Here is a 12746-nt window from a genome sequence, read left to right as displayed (position 1 = left end):
ATTGTGGTGAATATTATCAGAGCCAACAGAGCAGTTTAATGTCCCATGATCCTCGTGTCTGTGGTGGTTGGCAATGTTTAGATAACGTCTCTGGCCCAGGGGGTTGTGGGTAATGCTGTGAACTCTGGGAGATTGTAATTGAATTGGGACATATGTGTGTGTTTGGTTTTCGTTTATAGGCGATTGGCGGGATGCTGTGTGTGTGTGTTCATTAGGGATATTATTGCCTGACTGTCTGATCCCAGAGTCTCCTGAGGACACAAGCCTAAACACACAGCACTGTTCCCATGGGCTGGAGATGCATGCGAACACACACACGAGAAAGTGTATATTAACTGATAAAGTCCTGTGGGTCTTTGATTGAAACTGAGCAAGAGGAGAGAAAGAGAGAAAAACATTAAGCCAGAGAGAGAGCAAGAAGGAGATGGGGGGGCTAATAATGACATAATTACAGCAGTCACTACCTGACACACTGAATCCAGCCGTCAGATGACTTCCACACCATTTAACTAAACAGATTAAACTGCAGTGAGACAAGACACAGAAACTAGCCTACCCTCCCTCCCTCTCCATCCCTAGTCCTCTCTCCTTTCACCCTCTCCTCTTTTCTCTCATTTGCACCTCATCCCATTTTTCCTCTCCCTCTTTTCTAACATGCTCCCCCTTTCTTCCCCTGTCCAACTCTCTACCGCCTTTTCTCCCTCCATCCAGGGTGTGATAATGAGGCAGATAGTTGACTTTGTGGAGGGTTACTGTTTCACACAGTGATCTCAGACCAGTGGAACTCAACACACAGGAATCAACCTGGCGCGCGCACATACACACTATTTTGACTGGTGGTTCTCAGGATAAAAGGACTAGAGAGAGAGAAGAGACAAGAGGTTCTAGCTTGTAAGGAAATCAATCCTGCCAGCTCTAGAGTTGAATAGGTCTGAAACCAGTCCACTTTTGTAGACAAAGCACGCAACCACGCAGGCAGGGACACGCACACACACAAACACGCACTCACCTCTCACTCTCTGAATAGAGCTGAAACCAGTCCACTTTGTACATCCTCCGCTTAATCAAAGCGGCTCCATTCAGCAATTTGACCTTTTGTTCAAAATAGGATTATCACCTTCTTCTCTATTTATTCCCTCCCTCCCTCAGCCAGTTTCCAGGGGTGACCCACATGACGAGAGTAATTGCAATAATTTGTTAAACGCCATGGCAACGGGTGTTTGAAAGGGGTAAATAAGAGGGGGGTCGGAATGACAAAACGAACCAACGACACTCGGGGGGGAGTGAGAAAGATAGATGGAGAGGAAGATTGATGGAGAGGAAGAGGCAGAAGAGAGAGGGATCAGTGTTTGGCCAGTCTAGCAGAGCAGGTTTATTGATAATAGCTGGGGGGGTTAACGTCTCTGTAGGAACACACGCGCACAGAGGTGCAGGCCAGGGCTTTCACTCTATCTGGCCAGACAAACAACTCCATTTGAGCTCTCCCTTCGTCTGAAAGAAATCCTTAATTACCACTCTTCATCGCCCCCTCTGTGTGTTTATACACACACGTGTATTCCTAGAGTGTGTGTGTGTGTGTGTGTGTGTGGTGTTAGTATTCAGTGGCAGCAGCTGTTTCACACATTACAAAGGGGGCTAGGGGCTCGTTCCCTGAGAGAGAGTGTATGTGCGTGTTTTTTTGGGGGCACATTCGCCCCACTAATTGATTTCTGCTCAGCACTGTGGGAGTGTAACACCCCCTCCCCTACCTACACACAATGCTCAATCTAAAAGACTAGCAGGCAACGCCACTCCAATCTTCCACTGCATTCCACAACCCTGAAGACAGCATCAGTGCTAGTTCTAGAAAACATACGAGTTCTACTAAGCAAAAAGTTCTGAAACCAATACAGAGAGTTCCAGAACAGTTCTAAAACCCTCCACACTATTTCTCCAACTAAAGATATCCAAATACAAGCTCCAGTCAGAGCCTGACTACTACAGTGAGCACAGTGTAGTGTATTCCAGGAAAGCACTAAAGCCTGAAATAACTAAATTAAGTCCATTTGCAGAAGGGCGAGGGGAAAGGCCATTGTTCGGCATTCAGTAGAGAGTAGGAATAAATTGTAATAGTAAATCTGAGCAGGACAAAACTGCCTGCAATAAACCACACACATCTCTCCCCCCCCTCTTACACACCCCCATTGGTACTCACGCTGTAGTATTTCCTGATGTGCTTGCGGATGTCCAGTAGCAGCTTGTTGCTGATGTGTGTGGGGTAGTCCAGAGGACGCCCCCCACAGGTCGGGTTGCAGCATCGCAGCAGAGCCGCCTCCACCATCGTACCCTACACACAAACAAGATGGGACTTCGTCAGCACAGCGCTGGCGCGTGCACACACTCACACACAAGACCAGTCAAAGCCTGCTCTCCAGGTTTATCAGTGGAGAACTCAGGACTGTAGGAATCATGCAGCACCACATATAGGCAGATCAAGTAGACTCCCAGCCAATCTCCCCAGCCTGCAGACCCCCAGCCAATCTCCCCAGCCTGCAGACTCCCAGCCAATCTCCCCAGCCTGCAGACTCCCAAGCTCCAGCCAATCTCCCCACTCATTCACCTGTCAGAACAGGCTTTCATAGGCACCTACCTGGACTGCGAACACAATGGAAATTCCACAACTAGTAGCTAACTACTTCCTATCTGCTAAGGCCTAAACAATGTTCTCAATTAGTCAGTGACAGGACTGGGGAGTGTCTCAACAGGGCTATGCATTTATACACACATTTCCACACAGTGGTACATCCACACAGTAGTAGTGGTATTCCTACAGGGTTTCCCTGCTTTTACAGAAATGGTGGATGGGGAGTTGGGACTGACAGCCGGGTGGTAGGACAGCCGGGCGTACACATACAGCAAAAGTTTGAAGTTGGGTTTTCATCCCCAGGAGATGACTAGAAAACATCAATTGATTTTCCTTCTTTCACTCCCTCGCCCTCTGTTTCTTCTCTTCTCTGGTTTTGATAACAGCCGTCTACCTCGCTCTATTTGATGTTCTCTTCCTCTCCCCCTCCCATTCTCTCCAGCTCTTCTCCTCTCTTGCCACCCCCTTTCAATCTCCCTGGCCTCTTTCCTTCACTCCCCCTGTATCTCAAGTCAAGGCCCGCCTGAGTTGTTAGACCATGTTACCACTAATTAACGTACCACCTTATCAGTGTGTGTGATGTAAAAACCATGGGAGGACAAACGGAGGGGAAAGTGTCAGCTTCAAGACTTTCTCTGCGACAAGAGAAAGCTGTGTCCATCTAACTCATTACTGAGTGATAAGAAAATACACACCTCCCTTTTCCAGTGACCTCGGTTCAGGAATGGCTGTAGTAGGTGGGTAGGAGTGTGATGTGAGTGAATGAGTGAGTGACTGAGTGAGAAAAAGCACAAAAGACAGATCGAGATGGAGAGTGTGTGTATAGGGGTTTAGGAGCCTTTAAGTGCAGGTGTAAACTGTCAATGAACACAGACTGTGTGTATGAGTCAGTCCTGTCTAAAAAAATAAGACATGAGGTACAACACTGAAAGACTATAGCATACTTCACAGGAAGTATCAAACGTGTGTGCGAGCGCGTGCGTGTACGTACCGCTCCCTCAAACACATTGTCGTAGACGTTATCAGTGGTACAGAGAGGGCAGGTGAATGTGAAGCGTTCACAGTCTTTATATTTCTCCTCATCAGTGAGTTGGACCGGAGCTCCTAGGAACCCATCTCCCTCCTCCTCTCTCTGCGCCTGCTGCTGGGCCCGGAACTGACTGGGGTCCAGACCTGGGGAACACACGCACAATCAATCACAATATCTACAGAGACAGTATTGGCACCAGTTATAAACACACCGCTACTGAACAAACACACAAAACCAGTCTGAGGCAGAACCAATCAAGACTACATTGTCTGAATGTGTGTGGCAATGCACAAGGGTGAAGTTGACATACAGTGCATTTGGAAAGTATTCAGACCCCTTAACCTTTTCCACATTTTGTTGCGTTACAGCCTTATTCTAAAACGGATGAAATATTTTCCCCCCTCAATCTACACAAAATACTGCATAATGACAGAAAAAAAAAAAAGATTTTCTAAACTTTTGCAAATGTATTACAAATAAAAAAAATGGAAATATCACATTTACATAAGTATTCAGACCCTTTACTCTGTACTTTGTTGAAGCACCTTTGGAAGCGATTACAGCCTTGAGTCTTCTTGGGTACAAGCTTATCTGTATTTGAGGAGTTTCTCCCATTCTTCTCTGCAGATCCTCTTAAGCACTGTCAGGTAGGATGGGGATAGTCGCTGCACAGCTATTTTCAGGTCTCTCCAGAGATGTTCGATGGGCTCTGGCTAGGCCACTCAGGGACATTCAGAGACTTGTCCCAAAGCCACTCCTGCATTGTCTTGGCTGTGTGCTTAGGGTCATCGCCCCAGTCTGAGGTCCTGAACGTTCTGGAGCAGGTTTTCACCAAGAATCTCTCTGCACTTTAGTCAGGATTGAGGGAAAGATGAATGGCGCAGTCTCCTAGTATCTGCCTCTGAAAAACATACCCACAGCATGATTCTACCAACACCATGCTTCACCGTAGGGGTGGTGCCAGGTTTCCTCCAGACATGATGCTTGACATTCAGGCCAAAGATTTCAATCATGGTTTCATCAGACCAGAGAATCTTGTTTCTTATTGTCTGAGTCCTGTATGCCCCTTTTGGCCTGAGATTCTTTTAGGTGCCTTCTAGCAAACTCCAAGCGTGCTGTCATGTGACTTTTACTGAGGAATGGCTTCCGTCTGGCCACTCTACCATAAAGTCCTGATTGGTGGAGTGCTGCAGAGATAGTTGTCCTTCTGGAAGGTTCTCCCATCTCCACAGAGGAACTCTAGAGCTCTGTCATACTGACCATCGGGTTCTTGATCACCTCCCTGACCAAGGCTCTTCTCCCACGATTGCTCAGTTTGGCCGGGCGGCTAGCTCTAGGAAGAGTCTTGGTGGGACCAAACCTCTTCTATTTAAGAATGATGGAGGCCACTGTGTTCTTGGGGACCTTCAATGCTGCAGAAATTTGTTGGTACTCTTCCCTAGATCTGTGCCTCGACACAATCCTGTCTCGGAGCTCTACGGACAATTCCTTTGACCTCATGGCTTGGTTTTTGCTCTTGACACTCACTGTCAACTGTGGGACCTTACATAGACAGGTGTGTGCCTTTTCAAATAATTTCCAATCAATTGAATTTAACACAGGTGGACAACAATCAAGTTGTAGAAACATCTCAAGGATGATCAATGGAAACAGGATGCAGCTAAGCTCAATTTCAAGTCTCATAGCAAAGAGTCAGAATACTTACATAAAGAAGGAATTTCGGTTTTCTATTTTTAAAACATTTGCAAAAAATGTCTAAAAACCTGTTTTCGCTTTGTCATTATTGTATTGTGTGTAGATTGATGAGGGACATTTTTTGTTAATCAATTTTAGAATAAGGCTGTAAAGTAACAAAATGTGTTAAAAGTCAAGGGGTCTGAATACTTTCCGAATGCAATTAAAATGTCACATTAAAAATGCACATATCAAGGCCAGCAAAAAAAAGTGCTCAAAAGTAAGGAATATTGCACAGCATCAGGTTGACTAGGCTGGATGCTGTGACAGAATTGAGTTGCCTAACTCATCTTTCTTCTCGATCCACAGGACATAAAACAATATAGAGGTAAGATATAGATTTGAGACATGACATGTAGTATTTTTATATTTTACCATATGCTGTTAATAATGAAAAATTATTGTTCTTTTTCGAAGATTTCACAAAACATGGGGTCGCATTAGCTTTCAGAAATCTGCATTTTCAAAACGCAGACATAGAAAAAATCTGTAATGAAAAAGATCTGCATTTTATATTGAAAGTCAGTGTTTTTTTTTGCTTCAAAAGAGTGGTAGTGGTAAGGGAAGTGCAATTAATTTTGTTTCTATTTTCAAAGCTTACTACATTTAATTCAGCTTGTGTCATGCCAATTAAGCTTTTAGCGACCCGTGGAATAAACTTGACCATCACAATATGTAAATCCTCAAAGTTGCTGCGAGAAAGCTGCACGGCTGTCAGAGCTCGGTGATGTCAGATGTATTAGGTTACGAAATTCAACTTTGTTGATATACTGTTAATCAAAAGTTAGAAAACCCCTACTGAACAACTCAGAACATTAATAAATCATATTGGTCTTGGTAAAATGTATTTTATAACATAAGGAAGTGATATTTTATCACCAAATCACTCTGGGGAGAGTGGGTGGACAGAACCCTAACATATGGTATGGTGGAGACTGTAGAGGAAAAGGTAGAGAGGAAGGACAGAGAGTGCGCAGATCGCGAGGGAGGTGTGATAAAAACAAACCGGAAATATCAGATTTTTGTAAGGATGCCAAAACAATCAAATCACTGTGTGTGTGCAAGCAGCTGAGATAATCATATCATTAGAAGCTGAGCAGCTGAACACCCATTTGGTATTCCCAGGTGAACCCAAACACTGACACACAGAGAAAACACACACCTTCCGTGGCTAAGTGAATAATGTGTTAGTAAATCAGTGTTGAGGACTAGGACAGTGTTGAGGACAGTGTTGAGGACCCCCCACCTCCCCTATAGCAACATACACAGTGCCATCTACAGACAGAATGTGGAGACCAAGGACACAGGTTTCTGTTAAGAACTATATATCTACTGGCTCTCATCTCTAAGACCAGGATTGTTTCTAGACCATGTGACCTTATCAGGGAAAACTTCAGGCACCAGGCCAGGAAAGCCTCTACAATTAATATTTACTCTAATAACAGTGAAACAGTGCTGAGAACTGAGACCCACCCAGCCATGAAGCGATGAGGACCCCGTCGATACCCTCAATGGGCTCACAGATCCTGCCCACCACGGGGTGCACCTGCTGGGCAAGGTAGTACTGGGTGTCCAGGCTCAGCCCGGCCTGCTTCTGGAGCTGCTCCAACGCGTAGGCCCTCTGACTGGCTGCCAATGTAGAACCATCCTGGGGGAGAGAAGAGAGGGAGAAGGGAGAAAGGGTCAAAAACACTACTGACTTTCTGTAAGACACATCTGTAAACTCATAATACACTTGCCATCACCCACACACTCCCACATCACTACCTGGCAGATGATGTAGGAGACTGTGTCTCCAGCTTTAACTCTTCGTCCGCTCTGAGAGTTGATCCACAGAGCCACGTGAACATGAGGAAGAGACTTCTTGTCTGGGTAGTCCTGGGGGTCCTTAGTCAGGGCCTGGGAGAAGGGAGGGGAGATGAGGGAGAGAAAAAGAGGGAGAGAGCAAGGGAGGGGTGATGAGGGAGAAAAAGAGGGAGAGAGCAAGGGAGGGGTGATGAGGGAGAAAAAGAGGGAGAGAGCGAGGGTGGGGTGATGAGGGAGAAAAAGAGAGAGAGAGCGAGGGTGGGGTGATGAGGGAGAAAAAGAGGGAGAGAGCAAGGGAGGGGTGATGAGGGAGAAAAAGCGGGAGAGAGCGAGGGTGGGGTGATGAGGGAGAAAAAGAGGGAGAGAGCAAGGGAGGGGTGATGAGGGAGAAAAAGCAGGAGAGAGCGAGGGTGGGGTGATGAGGGAGAAAAAGAGAGAGAGAGGGAAGAGATGAGGAGAAAAAGAGGGAGAGGATACAGTGGGCATTGATACAGACGCACACTGTAGACACGCATATCAACGCAAAGAATGTTGAAAAAACACACACCTTGTGTATCTCATACTGGTTGAGCGGAATGGTTCCGTTAGCGACCTTCTCTCCCAAATCCACAAGGTGACGCTGGATGTTCTCCACGATGACATCACGGTTCTGGTCCGACAGGATTTGACCAATCACATAGCTGAGAAAGAGGTGGAGGAGGAAGATGGGTAGAATCGGATCATTGATTAACATTGCCACGACTCAGGGGAATCAGCCAGAGCAAGGTTTGAACCAGCCAACCCTGCAGCAACAGCAAACACACTACCTTCTGTGCCAAAATGGTTGAGACATCTTGGCATTATACAAGAGGAAGAAGGGGATGAGTGGAAGTACAGTATATAGCGTTCTCAAGTTGACGAGTCCACCTACTTGCCACACTCCTTGGCGAGGTCACACCAGTCCCTTCTTACGATGTCCAGCCCCTTGAGTTCCTGCTTGGTGCTGTAGCGGCCATCCCCCAGCGGCTCCACCACCAGGGCGGCGTACTTCTTCTTCTTCAGCAGCAGCAGAGACTTGAACACACCGTCGATGTCAATCTCCAGGAGCTTGTAGAGCTTGTTCACCTCAGTTTTCACCTGGGGAAGACACATGCAATGTCAATCTCTCTTTATCCATCTGGCATTCTGTTCTCTCTATTCCACTTTCCAAGCCTTTATTTCACCATCAACCCACAAAATATAACTGTTGGAGTTTGATTACGATGGAATCTCTTTCTCTAGACCCCTCTATTTCTCCCTCCCTCCTTCCCTCCTCCCTTTCCTTACCTTGTTTCCTAGTTTGTAGACCTCCTCCAGACTGGAGCTGTTGGTGTTGATCATGATGGAGTCTGTGTCGCCATAGATCACTTCCAGATTCATCTGACACACACAGGAAGTCAGAGGTGAGGAGTGGGGTCTAAAGTAGTACTGCGTTCGAAATGGTACGGAAAAGTATTTTAACCAGAGCCCTGGGCCCTGGCTAAAAGAAGTGCACTATAAAAAAATAGGATAAAAATAGGGTGACATTTTGTGCGCACCACCTAGCTCTTGGTCATCAGTAAGGATATTGTTACATTGTTCTTTCTAACATGGCCATGTAGTGACTACTGGTGAGGTATTACATTGATCAGTTAGGTTTAGAGTACAACAAGTACTCACCTTCTGAACCATGTCTTTGGTGTGCATCAGGATCTAAGGGAAACACAGTATAGAACATCATGAATACAAAAGCACTCAAATAGCATAATGAACTGTCAAGTAGGGCTGTTGCAGTGACTGCATTCCTGCCAAACTGGCAGTCATGAGTCATGACTGCTGTCAAATTCCACGTGACTGTTGAGTCACGGTAACCTCCTCTTATGCACTCTGTACATGCATTGGTAGTACTCAACTCACTAACGACCATCAGGTCCTAATGGTCTGGGACTCAGGGCTCTACTGCCCCTCCATCAGGTCCTAATGCCCTGGTACTCAGGGCTCTACTGTCCCTCCATCAGGTCCTAATGCCCTGGTACTCAGTGCTCTACTGTCCCTCCATCAGGTCCTAATGCCCTGGTACTCAGGGCTCCACTGTCCCTCCATCAGGTCCTAATGCCCTGGTACTCAGGGCTCCACTGTCCCTCCATCAGGTCCTAATGCCCTGGTACTCAGGGCTCCACTGTCCCTCCATCAGGTCCTAATGCCCTGGTACTCAGTGCTCTACTGTCCCTCCATCAGGTCCTAATGGCCTGGTACTCAGGGCTCCACTGTCCCTCCATCAGGTCCTAATGCCCTGGTACTCAGGGCTCCACTGTCCCTCCATCAGGTCCTAATGCCCTGGTACTCAGGGCTCTACTGTCCCTCCATCAGGTCCTAATGGCCTGGTACTCAGGGCTCTACTGTCCCTCCATCAGGTCCTAATGGCCTGGTACTCAGTGCTCTACTGTCCCTCCATCAGGTCCTAATGGCCTGGTACTCAGGGCTCTACTGTCCCTCCATCAGGTCCTAATGGCCTGGTACTCAGTGCTCTACTGTCCCTCCATCAGGTCCTAATGGCCTGGTACTCAGGGCTCCACTGTCCCTCCATCAGGTCCTAATGCCCTGGTACTCAGGGCTCCACTGTCCCTCCATCAGGTCCTAATGCCCTGGTACTCAGGGCTCTACTGTCCCTCCATCAGGTCCTAATGGCCTGGTACTCAGGGCTCTACTGTCCCTCCATCAGGTCCTAATGGCCTGGTACTCAGTGCTCTACTGTCCCTCCATCAGGTCCTAATGGCCTGGTACTCAGGGCTCTACTGTCCCTCCATCAGGTCCTAATGGCCTGGTACTCAGGGCTCTACTGTCCCTCCATCAGGTCCTAATGGCCTGGTACTCTATTTTCCCTCTAACCACTCTGACATCAATGCAAATGCAATGGAAAATCACAAACATTTATCAAGATAGTCTCATGCTCTTAAAACTGACCATTACATTTTTTTTAAAAAACCTCACTGATGATAAATGTGAAGAAAAAAGTTCAACAATAGGTTGAAACTCAGTAGAAAACATAGTTGTTGTGGATGTTGTTTCAAAGGCAAACAACACTAATGGACACCACTTTAAGGTGATTCATTCAAAGCATTTAAGACGTTGCATGTAGAACACCCATACGCACATTAGAGCTTATGCACATGCCTATTTGAGCTCAAGCATAAAAAAAAAATCATTAAATTTTTTTAAAATAATGATTGTACAATACAATACCTAGCCTAATATCCTACCGCATATGTCCAGTCTATACTCTAAAATAAAACAATTATAGTAATCACCCTTGAGTGTGGACTGTATTATTATGCATACTGGATGGACTGGTTACCTTATGCTACGCTCCAAACTTTCTATGCACGAGTCTGGGAGAGAACGCATAGGGCCTAGGCAATGATGTTGGTTCACTGATTGGCTTACAGAGTTAGTCTACTATTATAGTGAATTTGTATTGTATACACTGTGTGTTTGTGTGTGTGTAAATATACTTTATTATTTTTCCCCCCACTGTCTGGACTGTGGCCCATCTAATGATTTCAATGTCAGAAAAATCCGCTGTTTTTGCATCTTTGTGTGTGCGTGTGTGCGCGCGCGCACGCGTAAATCCTTGGTGATTTGCTATTAAATGGAGGATAATTGGCTAATAGGGCCATTAGTCTCGCTGCAACGGGCCTTCAAACCCACACACACACACACACACACACAGCGAGCCTAATGACTCCTAATGGCCTCAATAGCCAACAGAGTGAGTGACGGACCAGAGAGTGGGAATGAAAAAACAGATGAAGCGAGAGAACAAATGGAGCTGTGCTCAAATGGGGACAGGCAAAGAGAAAAAGAGAAGAAACACAGTGAAACCAAGAGTGAAGTGTCTGTTCAAATGCATCACGGAAAGGTGTAAGAGAAGAATGGACAGAACAAGGAAAAGAGAGAGCCTGAGGGATAGATGGACAGACATTAAGGCACCTGTGCCTGTGTCCTCTGTAGCAGATGGATCCTAACAGGTGGGGGTTAAGTGTGTGTGTACAGTGCAAGGATCAGGGATGCTAATCTGAGGGTGGGGTAAGAGTGACTGGGTGCAGTTTGACCTGACACCAGCAACATATCCCTTCACACCCCCCCCCCCCCCCAGGGTTTCTGTTAGCCAGTAGTAGCCAACTTTTTGCCGATAAAAAAACCCGAAAGGCGATAAATAAAATCTCCGCTGGGCAATTGTCCGGGAGAAGAAATCGCATCACAAAATAATGCTATTTATCCTATTCATTAATGAAAATACCAGGCAATGTAAATACATGCTTATCAATCTATGGGTTCATTTGCATGAATTTGTGGAATTAAATTGGAGCATGCGCATACAGCCTAGTTTCAGCTTAAAATCTGTCAGACAGCACATGAGATGCAGCTACAGCTTGCTGCTGGAGTGAAATGTGTTCTATAAACCCAATCATATCATTGAGGAACAATTGTGAATTAAATCTTGTTAAAAACAGTTTTGATTGCCACGATTTAAAAAAAGCTACCATTTATATTTTTTCTCAACTGGTAATCGAAGCACACTTCCCATTCAAGTGCATATAATGGTAGGCAGGCTTCAGAGCGTCACATACCACTTCGCAATGAGCTGGAGGCAGTACGCATTTCAAAAACATACTTAATGGCTTGAAACATGAACGTTTTAGTACATTATGAGGCATGTTGACCTTGCTTCAAAGTAGCCTAGCCAAAATACGACCAAACGCGGAGGCAATTATTTTATAAAGATCTCCATATGCCAATGAAACCAGTAGCTTCTCTCTTATGTTCCATTTGTTTTCAAATTAACTTTCATTGTCATGTAGACAAATGCACAATCCTAGTCATATTAGCAACCCATGCTACTGGTTGCATCTGTAGATCTCCCCTCTTTCTACATTCCTAACAAATATTTTCATCTCAGTCTCATGAAACCGCTCAGGTGAGGAGCGCTTTTGACAATGGTGTCATCCTCCTAATAGCATTATGGAATGAACATTCACGAGTAGCCGACTACCTTGTGCGTATAGCTGCACTTAAAACGTTAATAAATTGTTTATCAGCATTTCAAGCTAAACATTCATATATGTTGCATCAGCCTCTTTGCTGTTTTTTTAAATTGTTTTTATGTAGCCTACGCTTACTAGTTGTATGAATTTGGGCTCTATCGTCCCACAACTGTCCTCAAATTTGTTTGGAATAGGCTATTTCTTTCTCGCAAAGAATGACAAGCTGACCAATAGAATAGGTTCACTTTTCTATTACAGGGAATAAAAGATTGAGAGAGTAGTGATTTTGCTGTTCGTTACTCGTCTTGCTGGTTGAGGAAAAGTAAATGGACAGTTATTCTAACATTCAAATTCGCATCGGATTTCAGTAATGAGCACACATGCAGTTGCTTCCTCAAGATGCATGTTCTGTTAAGATTAATTATCATAATCTGTCATTCTGAGCACCGTGGGTGGACGCCCTAAATCAGGCACCCAATGCATATGGGTCTGGTAAGTTTCTCAAATGTCC

General features: G+C 45.5%; 1 protein-coding gene across 1 annotated transcript in view; it reads right to left on the bottom strand.

The window, feature by feature from the left end:
* The window catches only part of pola1 (polymerase (DNA directed), alpha 1), a 94445-nt gene that overhangs the window by 26764 nt on the left and 54935 nt on the right, over nucleotides 1-12746 (bottom strand). The window contains exons 27-34 of the mRNA XM_021620436.2: nucleotides 8871-8903; nucleotides 8499-8591; nucleotides 8104-8309; nucleotides 7741-7873; nucleotides 7155-7286; nucleotides 6861-7035; nucleotides 3615-3796; nucleotides 2195-2326 (exon numbers count right to left, since the gene is read on the bottom strand). Coding sequence (XP_021476111.2) covers nucleotides 2195-2326; nucleotides 3615-3796; nucleotides 6861-7035; nucleotides 7155-7286; nucleotides 7741-7873; nucleotides 8104-8309; nucleotides 8499-8591; nucleotides 8871-8903 — 1086 coding nt within the window. The remainder of the gene's footprint in view (nucleotides 1-2194; nucleotides 2327-3614; nucleotides 3797-6860; nucleotides 7036-7154; nucleotides 7287-7740; nucleotides 7874-8103; nucleotides 8310-8498; nucleotides 8592-8870; nucleotides 8904-12746) is intronic.

This window comes from Oncorhynchus mykiss, chromosome 11, assembly GCF_013265735.2.
Source record: "Oncorhynchus mykiss isolate Arlee chromosome 11, USDA_OmykA_1.1, whole genome shotgun sequence".
NCBI classification, from domain to species: domain Eukaryota; kingdom Metazoa; phylum Chordata; class Actinopteri; order Salmoniformes; family Salmonidae; genus Oncorhynchus; species Oncorhynchus mykiss.
Note: the sequence above shows the minus strand (reverse complement) of the source record. Positions and strands in the feature narration are given on the sequence as shown.